General features: G+C 55.2%; 2 protein-coding genes across 14 annotated transcripts; one reads left to right on the forward strand and one right to left on the reverse strand.

Annotated features, from left to right (window-relative positions):
- Positions 1 to 583: 583 nt before the first annotated feature.
- GADD45A (growth arrest and DNA damage inducible alpha) lies at positions 584 to 2009 on the forward strand. Of its 4 annotated transcripts, none has more exons than XM_015870901.3 (4): positions 584 to 700; positions 782 to 883; positions 997 to 1210; positions 1346 to 2009. In XM_015870901.3, the coding sequence occupies exons 1-4, from the start codon at positions 657 to 659 to the stop codon at positions 1460 to 1462; spliced, it is 477 nt and encodes a 158-aa protein (XP_015726387.1). In that variant the 5' UTR covers positions 584 to 656; the 3' UTR covers positions 1463 to 2009. The 4 variants fall into 4 exon arrangements, with proteins under 4 accessions (XP_015726387.1, XP_015726389.1, XP_085368557.1 ...); XM_015870903.3 differs by having other exon boundaries at positions 1349 to 2009; XM_085512431.1 differs by lacking the exon at positions 782 to 883.
- Positions 2010 to 3785: 1776 nt separating this feature from the next.
- Positions 3786 to 21780, reverse strand: GNG12 (G protein subunit gamma 12). Of its 10 annotated transcripts, none has more exons than XM_085512424.1 (5): positions 21209 to 21780; positions 15651 to 15708; positions 14876 to 14994; positions 6330 to 6446; positions 3786 to 5681 (listed from the first exon to the last, which is right to left on the reverse strand). In XM_085512424.1, exons 1-3 carry the CDS (start codon positions 21635 to 21637, stop codon positions 14978 to 14980), a joined length of 504 nt encoding a protein of 167 aa, XP_085368550.1. In that variant the 5' UTR covers positions 21638 to 21780; the 3' UTR covers positions 3786 to 5681; positions 6330 to 6446; positions 14876 to 14977. The 10 variants fall into 10 exon arrangements, with proteins under 10 accessions (XP_085368550.1, XP_085368549.1, XP_085368548.1 ...); XM_085512423.1 differs by having other exon boundaries at positions 14854 to 14994; XM_085512422.1 differs by having other exon boundaries at positions 14895 to 14994; positions 21209 to 21775.
- Positions 21781 to 23475: the final 1695 nt, after the last annotated feature.

Raw genomic sequence — 23475 nt, forward strand, 5'->3', positions numbered from 1 at the left:
CACTGGGCGGGTGCTGCGGTACCGGGGCAGCACGATGGGAACGTGAGCGATGGGAACCGGCAGCGAACGAGCCCCATGTCACCGTGCCATCGGTGTCACTGGGACAGCAGAACAACGGCTGCAAAGAGTGAAATGCAGCTCCGAGACATAAATAATGGCAGCAAAAATGACCCAGCAATTGGTGTTTTCTGATTGAAAATGGCCATGAGCATCGCCGGGACCGCGCCGTCCCACCCGGGAGCGAAGTGCGGCCGGGACCCGGCTCCACAACGAGCACGGAGCGACCCCCGCACCGGGCGGGGACACGAGGGGCGGCAGGACACGCCCCCAGCACAGGCCACGCCCCCTAACCCAGACCACGCCCCCTTCAGTGGCCACGCCCCCTCCTCCCACCATCCAATCAGCGGGCGCCGTCCCGCCGGTTCCCGTGGCAGCGCTGCCCGGTGGCGGAGTTGGGCACCGGGCGGTGAGAGGCCGAGAGCTCATTTGCATGAACCAATAGAACTTTGCGTATGTAAATGTGGGCGCAGCCGGTTGGCTGGGAGCGGGCCGGATAACGACGGAGGGGGCGCCTTTGTCCCGCAGAGCCGAGCAGGAGCGGAACGGAACGGAGCGGGGCGGTGTCGGTGTGAGCTGCCCCATCGAGCGGCCGCACTATGACTCTGGAGGAGCTGCCGGGCGACCAGCGAACGGCCGGCAGGTGAGAACGGGGGGTACAGCAACCCGAGGGCGGGCGGTGAGACACCGCGGGGATCCCGGTACTGACGGGCCGTGTGTGCAGGATGGAGCAGGCGGGGGACGCGCTGCAGGAGGTGCTGAGCAAAGCGCTGAGCCAGCGGAGCCTCACCCTGGGGGTGTACGAGGCGGCCAAGCTGCTCAACGTGTGAGTGACCCGTCCCCATACCCCCCTATAACACCCTATAACCCCCTTTAACCCCCTTTATTCCCCCCTTCAATCCCCCTTTAGTCCCCCTAACACTTTCCCCCACCCCGTAGTGACCCCGACAACGTGGTTTTGTGCCTCCTGGCCGCCGACGAGGAAGAAGAAGGAGACGCGGCTTTACAAATCCACTTCACTCTAATCCAAGCTTTCTGCTGCGAGAACGACATCAACATCCTGCGGGTCAGTAACCCGGCTCGTTTAGCTCAGTTGTTGCTTCCCGATGGCGGCCCTGAACCACCCACTGATCTCCATTGCGTGTTGGTCACGGTGAGTCCATTGCTCATGACTCAATGCCGATGGCCCGGGGAGGTTCCGCCGGCGTCTTGGCCTCAGGGAACCCCCCGGGACCAAATGTGTTGTTATTTAAGTGCATTTCACGCTCAAACCGGCCTTATCCCCCAGCAGAATCCCCATTCCTCCCAATGGAAGGACCCAGCGCTGAGTCAGCTGATGTGCTTCTGCAGGGAGAGTCGCTACATGGATCAGTGGGTGCCGGTCATCAACCTCCCCGAGCGATGACCACGTCCCGACCATCACCAACACAGCGCTCAGGAATCGATCCACATCCAACCCTTTCTCCCCCCCCTAAACACACACTTATAACGGAGCTGGAAGAGCCAACCTCCATCCCCGGGTTGGGGACGCAGCGATGCCGAGCGCCCTGTTCTTGGGCTGCTTTTCCTTTTCCAAGTGCGACTTTGACAGTTTCTGGTTGAAATCTTCTATAGAAGGAGCTCCAAACAGGTTTCAAAGGGGACGCTCGGCAAACGATCCTCTCGTATTGGTTTATTTCGGGACGGCGATTCTCAAGGTTTTTAATGCTAAGATATATAATAATAAGTTATTTTATGATATTGACGGGGAAAAAATGATAATAATAATAGTTATTTATACTCTGAGGTCTGAGAGCCGACCTACCCTCGAGCAGTCGCTCCACAGCCGCACGTCCTTTAGGCGCTGCTGAAAGCAGCCCCGCTGATGTCATGGTTGGCAATGGGACGGTGCTTTGGGGTTTGGGGTTTGGTTTTTCTTGGGGTTTGTTTTTTGAAATAAAGTTGTGACTCTGCTCCTGTTTGCTGGGTTGTGCTTTGCTCCACTTTGCTCCGCTTTGCTTTGCTCTGTGCAGTTCCCCGGCCTCGGCTCCTGTTGCTCCTCTGCTCCTGTAATGGCACCTGGGCTCCCTCCCGGCCCCTCCCAGCCCAGCAAATGGAACAGCAGCTGCCATGCTGCAGGAAATGCGATTTATTTTTCTCCAGCGCCGCCACTTTGCAGCGTAGTTCAAACACGAGGAAGCGTTTCAGCTGCACTAACAGGCCCGGGGCTGCTTCCGAGCTGGGGGAACCCCACTGCTTTGTGCGGGATCCCCTTCCCCAACGCTCCCTTTGCAGCCCTGCTGCCTTTTCCCCCCTTCTCCCCCTCCCTCCCTCCCAGCTTTGCTCCCTGTGCCTCTCAGAGCCGGGCAGGGGGGAGCAGCATGGCCCACGAGCAGCTGCGCGTGTTGTTGTTGCCGCACACAAAGCGGGCAGCAATCCCTCCCCTGCCCCCAAAGAGCAGCCCCCAAAGAGCAGCCCCCCGCCCCCAGGCCCTGCCGCTGCTGTGGGGAGCTGTGAGCATCGCCCGCTCCATGCCCCCTATTCCTGCATCCCCGCTGCAGCCCAACCCGGGGCTGCCCAACGCGGGAGCTTCCCAAAGTGGTATTTTTAGCTTTGTGATTACAGCCTGCAGCCGGCGTCAGCATTTCTAAAGCGAACGCGGCCCCGGCGCTGATCCCGTGCTGCCTCCTCCCTTTGCATTCAAAATGCCTTATTCTGGCTCACGGTGCTTTGGGAGCGCAGATGTCACAGACCCAGCAAAGCCCGAGCGCAGCTGACCCCAAACACGTGCCAGCGCAGCTCGCTTCTTTTGTCCTGCGTTGGGCCCCACAGGCTGCTGCTCACCCGGGGCTGCAGCACAGCCTGTGCAGGCCTGGAGCCCCCCAGCCCAGCTCACAGCACCCCATCCATCTCCGTGTCTGTACTGATACACACACACATGTGTAAAGCTAAAAGCCTTTCGCTTGGGAGCTGCCCCCTTCCTGGGCTGTGAACCAACACGGGACCTTTGACTCAAACCCAAAGTATGTCGAGACGAGAACAACAAGTCCGAGTACAGCCAGTGTTGGCAAAGCAAACCAGCAAAACGAAAGGGGAAAATAACATAAAAACCTCCCCCTCCTCCCCAGCAGACCCAGGGCTTCACCAAGGCTCTGCAGGACACCCAAACTTGTTGTTCCCCTTTGAATCAGGGAGAAGGAACAGCAAAAGAATGCGTGCAGAAAAGCAGAGCTGCACACCAAGGATGGAGGGGAAGGGAGACCCAATGCACAGCAGCAGTGGGGCACAATGCACAAAGTGGGGGCACACTCAGCAGAAGAGCAAAGGTGCACATAGAAATGTCACCGCTGGAGCCCACCCCCCTGCACTGTGTGCAGCCGTGCTGAGCTGACCTGCAGAGCTGATGGTGCCAGGAGCGACCAGCTGCTCCCACCACCACCCAGCTGCTGTCTGAGCCGAGAAACACCCACGGAGAACTGCTGCAGTGCCTGCAGTCACAGCAAGGCGCGCCGTGCCCGCACACAACCCTCCTGCTCCCTGAGCTACAGGCGGGCACGAAGGAGATGCTGATGTGAACCTTTGCCCCGGTGCTCTGAGCATGTCAACACTGCGTGACACGGTGGGGAAATGCTCTCAGTGCGCAGAGAAGTGCACGCAGCAGAGAAGGCCCGAAGGAAAGGATTCCCCTTCACCCCACGGCACAGGGGGAGCGCCCGGAGGTTCCACGCGAGCAGAAAGCAGCCAGGAGCTCCGTGCCAGGATTCTTTATTAGAAAGTACAAAGGTAAGCACCCTGTGTGCTGGGTGGGGACGGCGCCGCAGGGGGAAGGACGAGGGGCGGCACAGCTCCGGCCTCCAGGAGCAGCACCGCCGGACCTCGTGTGGGTACCGGCTCACAGACAGCACTGGGACAAAGCCAGGCGTCACCCCGGCACTGCACAGCCACTGAATCACAGAGCCCTTCTGGGTGGAAAAGAGCTCCATCAACCAGATCCAGAACCACACATTGGCTCCAGCAGTGCTGAGGGCTCCTGGAAGGAGCAACATTTGGGTACAGCACAAGGCCCCGTCCCTGTGTGTGCCGCCCCAGCTCAGCCACCGGCTGTGTCTGACAAGATGTGTTACAAAACGAGACTCAAACGGAGTAAAAAAAAGCCGAAATAAGTGTGGATCTGCACCATGGCTTGGAAATCATCGCTAGAAAAATAGTCCGGTTATAAAACTCATTTGAGCGTAAGCACAGAGTAAGAAGGACAGTGCTCCTACTGCCAGCCTCGCGTTCGCATTTCTGAGCTGTTTGTTAAAGAGCCTCGTTAAACAAATATATCATTTCTCAATATATTATCAACAGTGCGTATATAATTTAATATAGAAATGACAAATAGGCGACGTGGGACAGTTAATTACAAGTGGTTAATAAGCCCTGTAAGCAGCCTTACAGGAAGGCGCAGCGATGGCCGCTCACAGCTCCGGCCCTGGCCCACAGCTACAGAGAAAGGAGGAATCATTGCGGGTCCCCTGAAATCTGCTGTTCGTATGCAGCGTCTGTACTAATATTGTTGGGGTTTTTAAACACTGATCCATGTACACACACGCAAGGACTTGTTTTTATGGTGTATACACATCAAATGACTTCCTCAACAGAAAGGCCCCCGTTACACCTGCACAGCCACTACCTGGGTGCACTTTGGCCTTTTTTTCCCCTGGAAGAAGCAGGGATTTAGGACAGAGCCAAATGTTGAGCACATATGGCACAAGGCAGAACCACACCGCAAAGTCCACCACAAGGACACCAGCCACGAGCCTGGCACCTCCAATCCCTCTGACAGCTTCCCTCTTTTCAATACCAACACAGACTGTTGATGAGAGAGATGAGAAAAACAGAATTAAAACGGAAAGCTGCTTTTTCAGCTCCTCTCGAAGGCCAGGAAATAAACCATCGGCTACCTGACCCTCAACCCATTGGGTTTTACATAACCAAAACCCTGCCAAGAGCAACGGGTGCACCAAGGGTGTCAGCAGGAGCCTGGAGCTCTCCAGCAGTCACTACCATCATTTCTCAAGGTAGCTGTTGCTTGGTAATGCACTTCCAAGTGTGAACGTGCACAGATGCACACCTGAAGGCTGCAGAGGGAGGCCCTGCTCTGCATACACACGTGGTTTCAACAAGCGTGACACCACCGATGTTTAATAATGGGGATCCCAACTCTTAGCCCGGCTCTGTTCTGCAGCAAAGCCGGGCAGCTTTGGTTTGTGTGTGTGGGGGCACAGCAGGAGCGCAATCGGAGCCATGGCTCTGCAGTGGGACCCCGCTCCTCTGGCCAAGGGAGAAGTGATGGAGTGTGAAATCTCGCTTCCTACCGGAGACTGGGAGCAGAAGAAATGCTTTAGAAAGCCTAAGAGATCGTTTCTACACGTGAGAAGAGGACAGTGAATACCGGGTACCTTACAGGTTGTTTGCCTACACATGTGCCTGCGGCTTGCCCTGCCCCAGGGAGCTGCGGAGGCACCGCTGTGCCCCTACAACAAAATGCACGTCTTCTTGTCCTTGAATGGGTTTTCAGAAGCAGGAATGCCCATCAGCAACGGATCTTTCTTGGCGTGTTCTTCGCAGTAGAGCATTAGGTCTGCTGATGCCTTTGACACCTGCAGAAAACAGAAGACACGATGGCCACTATTTCCTCATAACCAGCAATAGGAGCGGATGTGACCCAGTGGGAAGGGAGGGATGCTGGGCTGCCAGCTCCTCGCAGGCTCACACCCTCTTTCCTGCAAGAGACAGAGCCCTGTGCCTCGCCCTGGGGCCAGCCCTATCCACAGAGGGGAGCTCCTCCAGCTGCCCTGGCACTGGTTTGTGACACGAGGCAATAGGATGGCTCTGCTCGTACAGGGCTGCTGCAGAAGACCAAAAACAAACAGGAAGGGCTCAAAATCGTGCAGCAGGTTCGTAATAAGGGACTTATTGTCTATAAAGCTGGGGACAATAAACAGAAGTGTCCTCAGATGACTTAACGCTTTCTAGAACACTAAATACAGCTTCTCCTTGCATAACCCTGCACCAAGAAAGGGTACCTTGCCGTGTGTGTTTCTGAGTTTGCACTGCTGGCACCTCCAGGGATGGGGCACCCGCAGCTTCTTCAGGCACAACTCAGAATGAGTTACTATTAACGCGGGTTTTCCAGGCTGAAATGTAAACACCAGGATGGGGGAGAACCTGAACTGCGTCCCCTTTGCACGTGTCCTGGCTGGGGAAAACAGGAGGAAAAGAGGGGCTGGGGAAGGCAGCGCTCTCACCTTTATTCTTTCTATCGAGGCTTCTATTCTCAGCTGCTGGACAGTCCTCCGGGCCTGAGCTATGTTGTTGGTGGTGCTGGCTGTTTTACCCGACATTTTCAGTGAGCCGGCGACGCTCTGTTGGGAAAAACAAGGGGTTATTTTTCCTACGGAGGCACAGCACGTCGTGCTGCTTCCCTGCACAGATGCCACAAGCTGCAGGAAGCGTTCTTATTTTCCTTATTTCCCTTATTTTCCTTATTTTACACAACGGGGCTCTGGGCTGAGCGGCACCAAACACCCTCAGACAAACCGCACTGAGCTGCAGCACACCGCAGCGCTGCTGTCGGCCCCAGCCCGGCAGCTTTACAACATCCCAGGGAAAGAAAAAAAACAACAGCCAAAGTTCACAGAAATGCTCCCAGCTGCTGTCTGCTCCCATATGGCCATATATGGAGGCGGAGCAGGAAAAAAAAAAGCACAGCCCCAGGACTTGGCTGCTCCGGGTAAGGAGGGAAAGCAGGGACCCCTGCGGGCGGCGTTTGGCTGCTCTCCAGGGCAGGAGGATGCTGCTGCTGTCACTGCTCACAGCTGCCAGCCCTGCACAGCTTGAGCCCGGCCAGGCTGGGCCACAGAGCACTGAGACGTCTGCGATGGAGGAGCTGGATGGGGGTGGTGCGGCCCCTCCTGCCCCCAGCGCCGCACACAAGGGCTGGGGCAGCAATTTGGGGAGCGCTGGTAACCGGGTGCCGGCCTAAAAGTACCACGGAGCCCCCGTAAATTCAGCAGTGAGTGGGCAGCCAGCAGCTCAGAGCAGCGCTGCCTCGTCAGACCCGTCTGTGCAGCAGCACGCGAGCTCCAGCAACGCACAGACTGCACTGTTTGTTTTACACAGATCCTCCAGAATAACTGGCTCCGCGGTGCTGCGCTTAAATCATTTACAGCACTGCAGGGGCTCGAGTCGCAGGCAGCTGAATGTGACCTTCCTGGGGCCGCACGCAGCCTCTCCCCGCAGGCCTCTCTCACTCACACGCTGGCAGGGCAGCAGTGCTGTTTTTCCTCCCACCGCTCTGTGTGCTGAGAGCAGCATTTCTGCGCTCCGAGCCCCTGCTTTGGCACAGCCCACACTGCCAAACTTCCTGTCCCTGCAGAGCCCTGCTGCATTAACGCCCAGCGTGCCCCCAACAGCAGTGCTTTATGCCAAGGAAGATGTGATACAACCAGCACCCAGCACCCTCCACACCAACACCTCCCAGCACCTTCCCCTACTGACAACTCACTGCACACGCAGCAATGCTCCTGCTTACCACCCTGACAGGCTGTGGGCTGGGGACGTGGGACTCTTCCTGCTGCTGCTTGCTCCAATTACAGCAAAAAGCCCAGAGGTCCCACAGGAGGTGCTGGCTCAGTGAAGTTCAATGAGCCCCTTCCGACCCAACTCAGGCAAGTTCCGAAGCAGGAGGGGCTGCAACCTGCACCAGCAGCCCTGGCAGGCAGCACACAGCCCGGGGCATCGCTGAGCACATGAGAAATGGCTTATGTGCAGAAAATGAGTCCGCAGTGCAGCTGGGACAACATCAGCTGACTTGGAGAAAATATAATTTCAACCCCGTATCCATTAAAAACATCTTTAAATTATTAACAAGGCTAAGGCGATTAACTTTTTCTTAAGCATCTTATGATCTACCGGTGAGAAACACTGCGAGGGCCGTCCCAACAGGTATTTCGTGCTTGGCCACTTGCAGCTGAGCTCTGCTGCTCCTCGAAACCCCCTGCGGTGAGTCACAAGCAGACAGAGCTGCTGTTCTCCCTGCTGAACCCCCTGAGCCCAGCGAGCACAGGCTGGGGCTGCACGCAGCATCCAGCTGCTGAGAAACTGCTTTGCTGGGCAGGCAGCAGCAGGATGTGGGAGGCCATCCCAGCCAGCAGCTTGTTACTGCAAATGGGCAAGCAATGCCTCCTGCTCGCACGCAGGTAGGAGGGATCTAATAATGGGTACTGGGCAGCATTAGAAACTTGCTTCCTGGAAGAGGTATTGAAAACATACTCATGAATCTCTCTGATGTGCACAGAGCCACGTGGCCATGGAGCAGGCAGCTCCTGGGCTCCCCATCCTGCTTTGCAGGTGTGCGGCTGGGAGGAGACAGGCATGAGACAGAACTGGTTCAAACGCTGCATGTGCTCCAAGTGACCCATTCCAGGGTAAATGTGGAAGTTCTCTGAGTTCAGAGTCTTTAAACTTGTGCCAGTGCAAAGATCACAGCACCAAGCAGTGCGCGGCAGCATGCAGGGCTTTCGGTTGCATGTGCAGCACAAACCACACACACTCCTCTAAACACTCCCATCCCAGGTTTCTGCCTGCAGTTAGCAGGACAAAAACTGCAACAAAGCTCCTGAAACCAGAGCAGAGAACACCCTGCTGACTGCAGGGAGGGCAGGCAGCAGCTGTGCTGTGCAGCCCTACTTGTGCCTGCTGCCCTCACTGCCAGAGCACAAGCAAAACTCCCAAAGGTGTGGGAAGGCGGCTCCTGGGGGAAGCTGCATCCCTTGCAGTGGGGTTAAAGTTGCTCTGGGTGTCTGCAAAGTTGCAGTAATTGCACGAAGCTACAGATCACAGCGCTGGGGGAAGAGGGAAGGCGGAGTGCTCTGCACGACAGCAACTCGCCCCGCAGCGCTGCAAGCCTGTTCCAGCCTGAACCCAAGGCACGCAGGGAGGCAGCAGGTGGCAGAGCCGGGCAATGAGTCAGCTTGGGCAGCAGGGCGGGCACGGAGCTCCCGGAGCAGCTCTGCAGCCAAGCGTGTGTGCTGCAGTTGTCAGGAGGGATGCATGGGTGTCCAGAACACTGTGCACAGACAGCACGACAAATCCCGTCACTGATTCAGATAAGCTGCACGTAGCACCATCCTGCAGAGAAGCTGCTGTTAATCACAGAGATGCAGTACCCCACGGCGTCCTGCATCACTAACACTGGCGTCACTCAAATATTAACATGCATTTTGATGGCGTGGTTGGTGATTCAACCTGTAAATTACTCAAGAGAAATGGGAAAGCTGACGGACATAAACACATTTGTCTGGAAATAGTCACCATCTGCTTGCAAAGTTCATATTGAGATCATTCGCTGTATTGCTATGAAAGAGAGAGCACCGCAAAGAACAGGTAACTAATCTGAGACTGTTGGCTGCTCTGCATAGAAGATGGTACGAAATCAGAAGACCCTTCTCCTTTTGGAGGCTCCATTCTGACCAAAGCACGGTGCAGGAGCAGAGTGCTGCCCCCACCCAGCCCTCCCTGCCTCCCACAACACCCAACGTGTCAAAACAGCCCTTAAGGATCTGTCAGGGATGGCCCAGGAGTACGGGATCGCACAACAGGTTAAACCAGCCCATGCACACCAGTATCACTGCACCTCCACCAGGCAGACCCAAGAGTGAGCAACCGCTCCATGTGGTTCCAGCGCTGCCAGGTTGGGATGTGCAGCAGCAGGAGAGCTCCATCACACCGACATGCAGCTCCACTGGAAACGTGTCAGCTCTCATCAGCTTTTTTTTCCTCTGTTCCAAAGCTGTGTTCCTTTAGCTCAGGACAGCTAAGATGTGCAGCATGTGGGCCAGCTGGTGGCCCAGCTTTCCTGCTGCAGAATGACCATGCAGAGGATGGCCGTGGCTCAGAGCCGCCCGCTGCCCAACACTCACATTTTAGCAAAAAAAGAGGCTTCTAGCAGGGCCTCCCGCTCACGCTGCTGGATCTGATAAGCAGCACACCTGCTGCGCTGATAAGGAGCTCTGCTGGCACACTGCAAAGTCAACACGGTAACAGCGTCGTTTTGGAACACAGAGGTGCTGCTTCGTACAGATACAGACAGAGCATCTGCTACAACCACAGCCCTAACGCTGATCCCACACTCCACAGGTTTCATTTCTTCTACTGACAAACTAAGGAGTGGAAAGAAAAAGCAAACAAACAAACCAGACCTTGATTCTGTCCCCAAGTGATGGTGGCATCCCTGCTAAGTATGATATGCACCGACTGCTCTGATTTTAGTATTTCATTTTTTAAAGACAAAAAAAATTAAAAGCAGTTACTGTGGAATTACAATATAGAACGCTCCCCCCTTGTTCTGCTGCAGTGGGGGCGGGCTGGCTTTGCTCTGCCTTTGCATCCCATGGCCATGACCCCTTTTGCCACTGGGGTGGGTGCAGCCTCTCCAGACCCCCCCGTCCTGGCTCAAGGAGTGACCTGGTTAGGGAAGTTGCAGGGCTTATTTTCCCAACTGCCTCGCTTTGTTAACAAATCAGATCCCTAAAAAACAAAAACATGACATTAGAAAATTAAATCGTCACGTTTCCTCATCTCCAAACAAACAGAAGCAGCATTACTTTAATGGTCCTCCTAAGATTACCAAATCTCTTCTGCAGAGAGCTTGGTATACAAGTAGGTCATCTCCCAACACTGTGTTCCATCCGAGTTCCTGGTAACTACCCTGATAAATAAGCTGCTGCAAACATCTCAAACTGGGTGATCTCCTGTAGGGCGCATTTGCCTGCAGTTACATATAACAGATTGCACGGCAGGGCAGCACGGGCCGCTCTGCACACCACCCAAGCAAGGACACAAGACGTTCGCAGTGTGATCTCTTGCAGCCCCGTGGCAGCGCCCAGACAGGAGCACAGCTGAGGACTCACTGTGCTTGCTGCTTCAAGGACATGCACGAGGTGACAGCCCACGGTCCCCAACGTGCCCACAAGTGGCCATGCAGAACAAGGGCCCGGCAGGACCAGAGTTAGGGATGAGGGAAACCTGCCATGCTGAAGCCACGGTGCAGCTCCCGTTGCCTGACTCACAAGCTAAAAAGAGACCAAATTATCAGTCCCATCAACAACCTTTCCCAGCAATCCTACCCGAGACCAACGCATTTCCACAGAAGTGCTCTGAAAACATGCACAGCTATGTCTGAAAACAGATGAGGTTTATTTTTTCCGGCTATGGCTGCTCTAATAAAAGAAGCGAGCTCCCGTGCCCGTGCTCCGCACCCCCTGGGGAAGGTTTGCCCGCAGCCCTCCCTCTGCACAGGGCTCACCAAAGCACAGCATTTACTGTGCCATCGGGACGAGCTCCTCTTTGCTTCCAGCCTCCAGCACATCACACCACACAGCCCTGATTTTCCCCTTAACAAAAGAGCCCTCAGGAGCAGAAGGGCGCAGCAGCTTCCACTGCAGGAACCAGCAGGGCTCCTGACCTGCAGCAGGCACGACCCACCCCCAAGCAAGCACCATGGCACGCGCTGCCGTGCGCTCATGGTCACCTTGTGCCCCGTCCATCCGCCATCCCTACCCTTGCTCTGGGTTTTATCGCTTCTCCACTCCTCCATTGTGAAAGGGTGAAATCAGCTGCTGCAGGGAAACATTTCTCAGTCCGTGCCTTGCTCCGAAGGGGCACAGCCAGGCACTCGATGCACAGAAATGCTGGCACACAGCAGGGGAAGGACCAAGCAGGGCTGTGGGGAACCCCAGCACGGCACGAGGGTTTCACCAGACTCAGGCAGCAGCTCCCAGCATCATCGCATCCTCCATCGCATCAACCCTTCCTTTTAGTGGTGAAAAAACACATTTCTGTTTGAAGGTTGTCAGCAATGGGAAGAATTATTACGGGAAAGGTGCAAGCAACAGCAGGCACGAGAAGGCTGCGTGCCCTCTGCAGACACTCGCAGCAGCACGCACTGGGCCAAGGCTCCTGCATTAGCAGCAGAGTCAACAAAACGAGTGGAGCAAACCAAACAGGCCAGTGGGAAAGCTTAGCTCATCTGCTGGGGAAAACACCTTTTTCCACGGAAAACCGAGGACTTTGGTTTGTTTAAATAATGATCTTTAGAAGAGGAGAATGCTCACCACATTCCCAAGCCACACTTGGCCATGGTTTAACTCCAAAAACACAGGAACCATCCAGAGCACATTTCATCCGGAGCACAGGCTCGTGTTCTTTATCAAATAAGAGCAGCAGTAGCCACAACCAGGCAGAGCTGACCCCATTCCCTACAACAACCCTGTTTTTAAGACTTTGCCCTACTTCTTTCCCCAGGCTGCAAGGAATGAGGTTAGAATACAGCAGGCGCTCAGAACAACGGCCTCAGCAGGTACGTGGCAGGCACTGCAGCTGGGCTCCAGCTGGGATAATTAAAGACCAATCTATCTTCTTTACTCTTTTGGATCTAGGAGTGCTGGGCCACCTGCTGAGTGAGATGTAATTAAAGCAGCACTGCTGGAGCTCGGCTGGGCATGGCAGCTCTGTGCTGCACAGCTGCTCCGTGCTGCACAGCTCGTGCTTCATGCGTTATGCGAAGGCAGCTCTAGGCTACAGCAGCTGCAAGAGGGTTCGGCCCGGAGCCCTGTTAATATTTCTTTCAAAACAAGATACCTTTTAAACTGAATATCTCAAAACTGTAGATGAATAAAGCAGCCCAGAGCTGGGGTCAGTGTGAACCCGACATTAAAGCTACTCTGCACGTGCAAGCTTCCAGCACGTCTCCCTTTTACAGCGACAAAAGCCATGCGAGAGGCTGATAGAGGCAACAGAAACATTTTCCCTTTATACTCATTGGGATGGAGGAACCATTAGACAGGTCTCAGAGCAGCTGTGGGCACACTCCTCTGGGGGGGCAATCACAAGAGCTTGGCCAAAGGCAGCACTTCTGCTCCAAGAACAATTGCAAAGTGGCACAGTACGATCCACTGTTCATGGTTTTGGCGATTCCATGGCAAACACTGCAGGTTTACAAGTGAAACTACGCCCTGTCCTGCAGTCTCCCCAGGCATTTCACAAAGCTTGAAGCTGGCTCCTTCTCGCAAGTCACCACTGACCACAAAGGCCCCGCCAGCCCCAGCACACCACCAGCTCCCTGCTCCTTCCTGGCTTTGCCCTCAAGACCTTTTTGCAGTGACCCTATACCACCAGCAGGACTTTGCTCCCACCTCTGAAGGCAGCGATTTTGCTTATTCCTCTGTGACACCTCAGATAGCTGCTGTGCATTGCCACATGCCCTGCTGCCTGCCATGCACTGCCAAGGATCCACCAGTTTCTGCAGGCTCCCCAAGTGCTGCGAGCGCTTCAGCACGTGTGGTTTGCCCAGGCACCTGCGTGGGAGCAAGGAAGCTGCAGGCCGGGCTGGAACTTGAATGCTGCAGTTGGTTTTCCTGTGGGAAGTCACGGCTGCTCCGCGCTGGGTTTGTTCCGACTTGCAGAACCCAAAGCAATGCGACTGCATGCCAAGAATTAAACACTGCGGCTGGGCACTCAAATAACCTTCAAAGTAAGCACTGCAAAAGCTAACCGTGGTGATAGCTGTCATATAGGGACTTAGCTCTCCTAAGGGTAACACTAATCAGAGTGCACGAATAAGGAGATGGCCAGTGCCCCTCCATCAGCCGGCCGCCCTGCTGGGCAGGAGCAGGAAGCACAAACAGCCTGGGCTGGCCCAGCTGCATGGACGGACACACAGCGCTGCACGGGGCCGCACTGACACCCAGTGGAAGGCAGGGTGAGATGCCTGGGAGAGAACACACCGCTGAGTGCCTCCCTTCTGCTGTCAGAATGGGTCTGCCAAGCAGGGAAATGCCTGAACGCCACCCTACAGTCGCAATGCAAACGTTCGATATAGACTGGAAACAATTGGGTTTGGGTAAAAGAAAGGAAGACAGTTTTGTACAAAGAAAAGGTGAAAAAAACCATCAAGTGCAGCACGGAGCACACGGTGCTCCCAGTGAAGGATGTTGGTTCCTGGGGACTGACCCCACAGACTGCAATGGAGGGGCTCCAGAAGAGCCGATATCTTTTTTTTTCTTCCTTGCTGGCACAGAAGCTTCTGTTCCGTGCAGGCTGCCTCTGTCTGCATGGTCTGAACAAGTGCCTATTTAAATGTGAGCCACGCAGAGCAGAGAACTGAACCAGGGAACGCGGTGCTTCGGTGATTCCTTCTTCACATGATCTACACTTGAGATTGTTCTCAACCATAAATTCTCAAAATGTTCTTTCTTTCACAACCACAGCCAACACCTCCAGTCTCTTCATGAGCCCATCATTCTGAAATGCATGAAAATCCCCAACAAAAATCCACCTGAGTTTATCCTTCTGGGTACCCTGGTAAGGACGTGCTCCTTCACCACCAGCTCCATTGCACCAGGACAGCCCTGCTGGCTGAGCCTGCACTACAGCTACGTTTCATTTCATAGTCAGCCTCCAAACACATGATTCTGTCAAACCCAATTTACTCGCTGGGAAATGAACAGCGGAAAAACCTGCTTTCCTTTTACTCTCTATTTTTACTGACTGGACTTTTTCTATCTTTAGTATAAATGAAAGCCATGAAAGCTGACTTGTACATCAAGGTTACTTTGAAAAACATCTGAGCAGCGTTGTTTTAAAGCCTTTAGGCTGATATTGTCAGCAAAGGTAACCTGCACGCCCTACCAAGCTGGGGTACCTCCTCTCCCAGGCAGGGACCTGCACACAGCACTCCCCAGCTGGCTTACAAGAGAAAAAGACACCAACCACAGAAAGACTCCGGTTGTACCAAAATCTGTTGATCTTACAGCATGTAAAGCAGGAGCAGTCAGCAATCAAAGCACCAGACTGGGAGTCACAGGATGCCGCCCGGCTTCTGGTTCCGTGGCCTTCAGCGAATTCTTCTGTCTGAAAAAGATAAAATCGTTGAGTGCTGGGGGGAGATGATCTGCTGAGAGCTCCCTGGTTCCTGCGTCAGAGCCACTGCAGGGCTGCAAAGCTGAGGAGGCTCTGGGGGACCTTACTGCTCTCTGCAGCTCTCTGAAAGGAGGTTGTAGTGAGGTGGGGTCAGTTCAGCAATAGGATGAGAGGTGATGGCCTCATGTTGTGTCAGAGCAGGGTCAGGCTGGATACCAGGAGAATCTCTTCTCCAAAGAGCACTCAGCACTGCACGGCTGCCCAGGGACAAGGGGGTCACCCCTGGGGGTGTTCCAGAGCTGTGGGGATGTGGCACTGAGGGATGGGGGCAGTGGGCATGGGGTGGGCTCGGGGAGCTGAAAGAGCTTTTCCAACCTTAATGACTGTATGGCTCTACGACTATGCAGGGTGCTTACAAGAATTAACCAGATTATTTATTTCAAGTAAAGGGAGAATACAGGAAGAAGGATTTGCACCCTGACACAGTCAGACAATGATTACAAACATACTTCAGCAAACACAGACATTTATGGAGGTTTCCACGCTACCTCTTGCTAACTGATGTAGCCAACAAGGGACAGCCTGACTTACGTGGGAGAGGCAACTCCCTTCAAAAAGCATTTCTGCCCCCAGTGCTGGAAACTCACCTACATAGGCAGTCCTGTAACCCGTCTGCCTTGCTTTGCTTTTATTTGTGCAATGACCCTGAAACAAAGTCAGATAAAAACGTAAGTACTTCATAGTGCTTCAAGTCAAAGCAAAAAGGGGTGACGGCTTGTGGTTTAATCCTGATCACACAGACTATTTCAGTTTGAGCTCAGCTCCACAGAACGCTGCCTCAGGACACCCCCATCCACCCAGCTCACTCCCTTCCTGAGGACACAGCCTTGGCCTTCTGGCTGCCCACCCCCAGCAGAAACCAGCCCACAGCCTCCCCACACCCCCTTCTCCTTTCCAGTATGCTGTGATTCAAGGAACCAGCACATGACTACAAGATTTTGATATGGAACAGGAAGAAATAGAATGAGATCAACATACCACTGGAGCAGAGCTCGTTTGGTATTAAAGTCAAATAAATACAAGAACCTCGGCTGGTCACTTTTTACTGCAGGGGTCCCTCTATGCAGCAGGCGTGAGCCCACCCCAGTCAGGCAGCCAGGGGCAGGAGAAGCCCCCCTCCATCTCCCCCAGCCTCCCAGCACGACACACAGCCAGGGGCAGCTGCCTGTCACCTGTGTTGCAACTGCAGCTGCAGGCAAATCGCGCCCCTCCCTTTCTGGGAAGGAAACAGCAAAGTCCCGGGCACGCTGCAAAGCCACGCTGCAAAGCCGTGCTCCTGGAGCCTCACTGAATCCCCAGCAGCCATGCTGAGCTGCGGGAGAAACAACCCGGAGAGCCCAGCTCACCCCAGCACGTCCTGCAGGCCCACATCCCACGGCTCTGGAGCACCCCCAGGGATGGAGCACCCCCCACTCCCAATGCAGCCCGTGCCAGTGCCCAGCCCATCCTCCAGGCAACCTCACCACATATCCAACCTGCACGAAGCCTGTGATCTGCTGGCTCATTGCAGCACACCCAGAGGTGCACTGTAGGGTGTGCAGTACACGCTAGAAGTCATAAAAACAGCAATTACTAATCTAATACCCATTAGTATTTGCTGCGTTAACCTTTCCTATCATTTACGGTGCAAAGTTCTGTGACTGTATCTCTGCACAGACATCACCTCCCAGGTACGCTGCAAACCACTGACCACACGCACCGGGCACTACTAAGCTGAGGAAGCAGCGCACAACCCTCCTGCATGTATCTGTGACAGCCGCACCGTGCAAAACGAGTTGCTAATGAAAGCTAGCTTCTGCCTGCTTACACAACAGCCAACACTGCTCCTACAGCCCTAAAACCATTAGGGAAAAGTAAGAGAAGTTTTAATCTACCCACCTCTGCTTCCTGACAGAGAACAAACCACGCTCTGGAAGCACCCTGTAAATAATTAGGGCTCATAAATCACGGGCTGCTTTCTGCTATGGAGCCACAAGGCCTGGGTACTGGGGCCCACACAAAGCTCCTATTGGGAGGAAGGGCCGGCCCGTGGTGTGGGAGGATGGGAACCCACACGGCCACAAGCAGGCCCAGGGTTCAGCAGCAGCCACAGGCTGGGATGTAAAGAGTGAAGAGAGAGGAGGAGTCTCCGTTCCATTCCAAAGCTCCTCCAAAAGGAGGAAGTTCTGTATGGGCTCCTGCAGGAGCTGAGCTGCTCTGGGGATGAAGCTCCTGGCTTTCCCAGCAGCACGACGCAGGCTCACAGGGCGCAGGCAGCCCACCAGCACAACCTGCCTGCTCAGCCCCAGCACAACCTCTTTGGCTTCGCTCTACAAACCTCCTGCTGCACTTCAGCAGCTGCAGCACTGACAGACAAACGTGTCTCCTGACAAACTAAACTGGACATTCTTTGCTTCATTCCTGACTCAGAAACGAATGCCTCCTGGATGCCCCCACCAGCACTGCCCAGCTGCAGGCCCACCCCTCACTGCCCTGCACTGCCCCATGCCTTCCCATGCAGCGCTGTGAGCAGGGCCAGCCCGGAGCTGCGCTGCTCAGGGGAGCGGGGCAGAGCAAGGCTGTGGATTTTACGTGAACCGATGCACTGCTGCCTGACATTTCAGGACGTGCATTTTTCTTCCTTCTAAGGTTTAATTCTCATGCTGCTAGATACCAGCGAGGACTTTACGAGCTTGGTAATAAACTGAATTTACACACAAACACAATCTTACCCGCTCTTAGGATGCACTGGCCTGTCTAAACCACAACGGTCTGAATCTGATGCCCTGTTGTAATGCAGAGGAGGAGCAGGTAGCTCAGTCCCAACTAACTCCTCATTTCCTATTAAATAGCAGTTATTTATAAAGCCAGCACGCGAGTAGCACCGCAGCCCTGGTCAGGAGAGGTTTCATACCCAAAGAACCGGCTCTATGTGTCCCTCCTCAGCCTGCAGGGACAGCAGCATCCCACCATGGCAGCAGCAGCCTTGGGCAGCACAGGGACAGCTGCACAGCACTGCTGCACTGTGCCTTTCCCCATGCAAACTCAAGCCAGCCACCCCAGCACAGAACTCCCCGCACACCACTGAGATGGCAGGGAGTGTAAATGCCTTTTGTATCTGCCCGGTTTCATTTTTACAAATAGAAAGGAAATTTTCTTCTGGAAACACATCTGGCCATTTCCTGCAATGACTGACGACACTGCAGAGAACCTTTTTCTCTTTTATTAACTTAAAAGGTATACACAGATCCATCACATATCGTAGAACCGCAGGCTGCACCAACTGTTGAGAAAACATAAGCAGCGAGAGCTAACAAAACAGGACAGAAATCCAAACATGTCCAATTAGGGACAGACAGCCCAGGAAGAACTTTCCTGCAGACAGACTTCCTACGCTGTGATTGCTTCTAAACTGAAGCTCACATTGATAAACAATTAAAACGCCTGTTTCTGCCAAATACACCCATGTTATATCTACGTATGCGTCCATCAGCACATGTGCATCACATGGAAGTGTGATGATGCTATGGAAGCTTTGCAGCTTTGCTGGGACATGAAGCACAGAAGTAGCGATGCTTTTGCGATGACCACAGGCCAAAGGATTTCTTTATTCACAGCCAAAGAGCCTGTACTCCGGAATGCTGCTGCTGGAGGAACCAAGTGCAGCAGTGCTGCCCACGTCATCTGGCTGCTGGTGCCGTCTGGGGGCACAGGAGGGAGGAAAGCCCAGGGAAGGTAGCACCAAAAGCCCACCTCATTGCACCCTGTCCACCCCATCCCATCCCATCCCATCCCATCCCATCCCACACCATCCCATCCCACACCATCCCACTCTGACTGCCAGGAGACGTTTTGTTCTCCTCATCCTGAAGCACCAAAACCCACTGATTTCTTCCCCATACACAATCCTACATCAACACCTACTCCCCAAGCACCCCACTCTCTGACACCAGGCCACTTAAAGCTCAGTTCCTGCACAGGGCTAAAGCAGCTTTGGAGCTGTGATGGTGTGAATGGCTCAGTTCTCATCCCAGCAAGGAGAAAAGGCCGCTGTACCTCCCAGCAGCCCCAGGCACACAGCCTGCCCTCCATCATTCAGCACATCCAGTGCTCTGATTCTCGCTCAAACTCCATCACATGCCAAGATACTGACACGGAGACAGGAAGCCGAACATAAACACGCCGCCTGCTTTACTGAACATTCAGAGAAACAAAGCTAAAAATATGGATTTCTCGGAGTCTCTGGACAGAGGGAAAAGAGAAAGAGCTGTACCGGAGCTCCGAGGGCTTCTGCCATTCCCTCTGCTCTTTGCAGTGTTCTCATCAGCAGCACAGAGTGAAAGCTTTCCCTTCACAACACAAGGACTTTCTGGTCTCCCTCCCTTCCATAGCCCTCACAGCTTATTGTGGAGAACAGAAATAAGGGGTTTTCAGAGGGGACCACAGTGCTGAGCGCTGTACGAACACTCAGGTCTGGAAAAAACTGGGTCTCATTGTGTAACATGACAAAACGCAGCAAACAGCTGCAGGATCCCAGCAGTGATTAACTCGGAGCAAATCCCGAGAGCCACCAAACATCTGCAGCTTCAATTTCCCAAGAAATGGCAAGTCTGCAACTACTTCCCAGAGCTGGGGAACTCGCTTTCTGCTTTCATTAAAGCCAATGAATGCTTTACTACTGATCCCTATCTCGGCCCTTCACAGCAAGCACCTTCCTTCTGCCCCCAGAAGATGGCTCATGCCATAACCTTTGCTCCAGCACAGGGATGAAGCGAGAAAGCTGGTGGTGAGGATTTCTGGGGCCACACCAAGAGCTTCCAGAGCAATAAGAGTTTGCTTTTGTAACACAGCCTCATCAGAAGATGCCATATCAGGACCTGGGCAGGAAACTTGTTCCAATGTGGAAGAGCTGCGGTGCGGGGCAGCTCCCCGGTGGGCTCCGTGTTTCCAGAGCTATGGTGGGCCTGCATCTCCCACAGCTCCACGGCACACAGCAGCTTCTCATGGGCTGGGCTGAAATATTCTGAACATCCCGAGGAACGCAGCGTGAGAAATGGACTTTCAGTGCTCATGAGAGTAAAGCTGCCTACACAGCCACACAGTATCTGAAACAAAGTACCTGAAACACAACACAACTTGCTTTAACCTACGATGAGATGGAGAGATGGTTCCAAGCACTGCAGGAGCCCTCAGTGCCTCTCTTAACACCAATGCTTTGATAGCAGGTAAATCACAGAATGGCCTGGGTTGAAAAGGACCACGATGATCATCCCGTTTCAACCCCCCGCTATGCACAAGGTCACCTCTCACAAACCAAAGTGGTCCCATTGCTGTGCCATGACACGGCTCCGGGCTCACCAGCTGCTGCCCATTAGAATTCATTTGCCACTTTGGCACTCGATTAAGGATAGCCTAAATTACCGCCATACATCCAACGCAAGGCTGAAATACGGGATTGGGAAGTCATTAACTACATCCTAATCCCTTAATCGCATTCGGTGGTACCGCAGCAGCACAACATCGTACCGCCACCCCATTACTTACTCACCTCATTTTACTTCTAAACGAATTCCCAACCAAGACAGACTCAAACCAGCCCCTTACGGCCGCCCCGCAGCCCGCACAGTGTCCGGCCGACCAAGCGCCCCTCGCTCGGTGCCGGGTGCTGTCGGCGCTCACCCCCTCGTGCCGCTGCCCCCATCTCAGGGCCCGGCCACGGCCTCGCGCAGCTCCAGGGCCGCGCTCCGGTTCCGGGCACCGCACGACACGACACCGGGTCGAGGCCGAGGCCGCGTCCCCGCAGCGCCACGTGCCGGCCCGCACAGCCCCGCAGGCCGCGAGGCGCTGCCCGGCGGGAGCGGCCCTTTCCCTCCGCCGAGATGGAGCGGCCGCCGCCCGGCGGGGCTCGGCCCGAACCGCCGGGATCTGCCCGCCGGGGAGGCCCCGCTGCCCGCACAGCCCGGCGCTCAGCCCGCCGCCCCTCGGCCCGTCCCGCCCCGCAACCCCGGAACGGCGCAACCGGGGGAAAGCCGGGAGAAATGAGATACAAAAAGAACCGGCCCGACAGCGGCCGGACGGCTCCGAACTCGGCCCCGAGCGCCGCGACCACCGCCGCCCGTTCCGGGCCCACCCCCCGCCCGGCCCGCAGCCCCCGGCCCGCACTCACCGCCGCCGCCCGCTGCCGTCTCCAGGGGCGACCGCCCCGCGCTCCGCCCTCCTCCTCCTCCTCCTCCTCCTCCTCCTCCTCCTCCGCCCGCTCTCGCCCCGCCCGGCCCCGACCCGACCCAACCCGGCCCGGCGGCCCCCGGAGGCCTCGTGCTGCCGGCCCGGCCCTGCGCCGCCACGGGGCCCTGCCGAGCGGCGGGTCCTGGTGGCCCTCGTGTCTCAGGAAGGAGCGCTGTAGCCTCCTCCTCCCGCCTCCCCCTTTGTCCCGTAGCGGTGCTGTCCGAGGGGCGATGCTCCTGGGGGCAGAGCTGCCGCTGTGCCCGAGGGCGGCCGGGCTGGGTGCGGGCAGCAATGGCTTCGTGTAACGAGCCGCACCGCGCGGCTGAGCAGGGCTCACAGCCCGGGATGTGGCACCCAGGGAGGTGGGCATGGGCTGGGATGGGAGCTGGGAGCTCCAACCAGCATGGTGGTAATGTGGTTCAGTTCAAACTTCAGAGTAGTGCTGTAAGATGGATAATCCTGGTTGCAGAAGCGCTGAGCAGGAGCGCGCTCAGTGTTATAAACTTACACAGTGCCCACAGTCGATGAGAGCAGGATGGGAGGGGACGAATGGACAATGCCCCCAAACCACGGCAGGCCACGGCGGGCTGCAGTGGAAGCTCATCTGCACACACCCGTCCCTGGCTCCTCCGTGATTCCATCGCCAGCGCAGCCCCACGGGGCTCCAGCGCTGCCGTGTTGCGTCACAGATCCGGTCTCTCCGGTTCCCCCGGTGTGTCCCGGTGCTGCTCGGAGCTTTGCATGTGATTTACATCAGCGCTGCAGCGTGGCAGGCCTGGCTGCTGTCAGGGCTCGTCCTGCATCCCGTCCTGCTGCAGCTTGCACGGGGTGTTGCTGCAGCCCGGAGCTGCTGCAGTTTGCAGTCAGGCCCAGCAGCCTGCAGTGAGCTCAGGGGGGCTGGGATTGTGCCAGGACGACTTTGTGACGTTTGAGGAGCACACAAACAGCTGAGGCTCCATTCGTGCCCTGTGCTCCCCCTCTGCCCATTTTTAGCACTGTTTCTCATTATCACCACGGTTCTTCAGACTTCTGACGATGACAAGAACCCCAGCTTTACACGGTGCTTTTTTTCCCCCCATGTTAGTGTAGAAGTGGCTGATTTTGTTTGGAGTCAGCTGTTTTTTGAAGGCCGCCGTTTGAATTGTGATGTAAAAAAGCCAGAGGGGGGAAAATGACACAGAGAACTACGGCAAGGAACGGAACTTTGGGAATCGCTACTTAGAAAGGAAGTTTTGCTCCATCTCCACCAGCGGCTCCCAGGAAGCAACGCCCTCTCGTGGGCTCCAGCAGCAGCTCCTGCAATTCATTGATGGTCTCGGCTTAATGAACCATTGCTGCCTCCTGGGGCCTGGGCTGGCTCAGCGAGAGGAGAGGAGGAATAAACAGAGCCCAGTTTCCACCTCCAGGCAGATGGCAGCGCCTCCTTGGGGCGGTTATTGGGTGGGCTTTGAGAAACACCAAACCCACGGCGCTCAGACTGCACGGCTGGGGGAGGCTTTAGCAGCAAGAAGGTGGTTGTGGCCTGGCTGAGTAATTCCTCTGACAAACAACAGGATTTGCTGTCCCGGCCGTTCTCGCAGTGATGAATGAGATTCATTTCCTTTTATTCGCTTATTCCTTTACAAAAAGGCATTTCTGGGCTATTTGCAGCCACTTGTGAAACTGCTCGACAAATAGTGGCTGTGCCAGCGGGAACTCAGCACGAAGGTGACGTCCTGATCCACACAGAGCGGCTCTGAGGTGCTCCGCTCCATGACAGGTGCTGGTTGGGATCACTGGGATGAGGTCCTGGTGTTGGGCAGGGCAGGACACAGTGCCTCCCTCAAGGGCACCCCCATCCGTGACGCCATCAGTGCAGCACGCTGCTATGCTGCTGCAGTGACACTGGGGCAGCAGCAGCCCTGACCCCCTCGTCCTTCAGTCCCTACGTTGCTTCCACACACGCACAAACTGCTGCAGCTTCCTTGTTACACATCACACCTGTATTTCATCCTTGGCTGCTGCAAAATCTTCTTTTTTTTCATTTGATTCCTTCGTTTTGCTGCCCTTAAACCATAGCAAAGTGCATAACCACCACCTTAGATGTGAGGTTTCTGCAGAAGCCCATGCATGTGGGATTTGGTGCAGCACCCAGGGCGGAATCCTGTCCACCACAATCATTTATCTCCACTGAGCTCTTATTATTCTGTGTGTAACAACGTTCGGAGT

Source organism: Coturnix japonica, chromosome 11 (genome assembly GCF_054131305.1).
Source record: "Coturnix japonica strain WE chromosome 11, WE-NBRP24, whole genome shotgun sequence".
NCBI classification, from domain to species: Eukaryota; Metazoa; Chordata; class Aves; order Galliformes; family Phasianidae; genus Coturnix; species Coturnix japonica.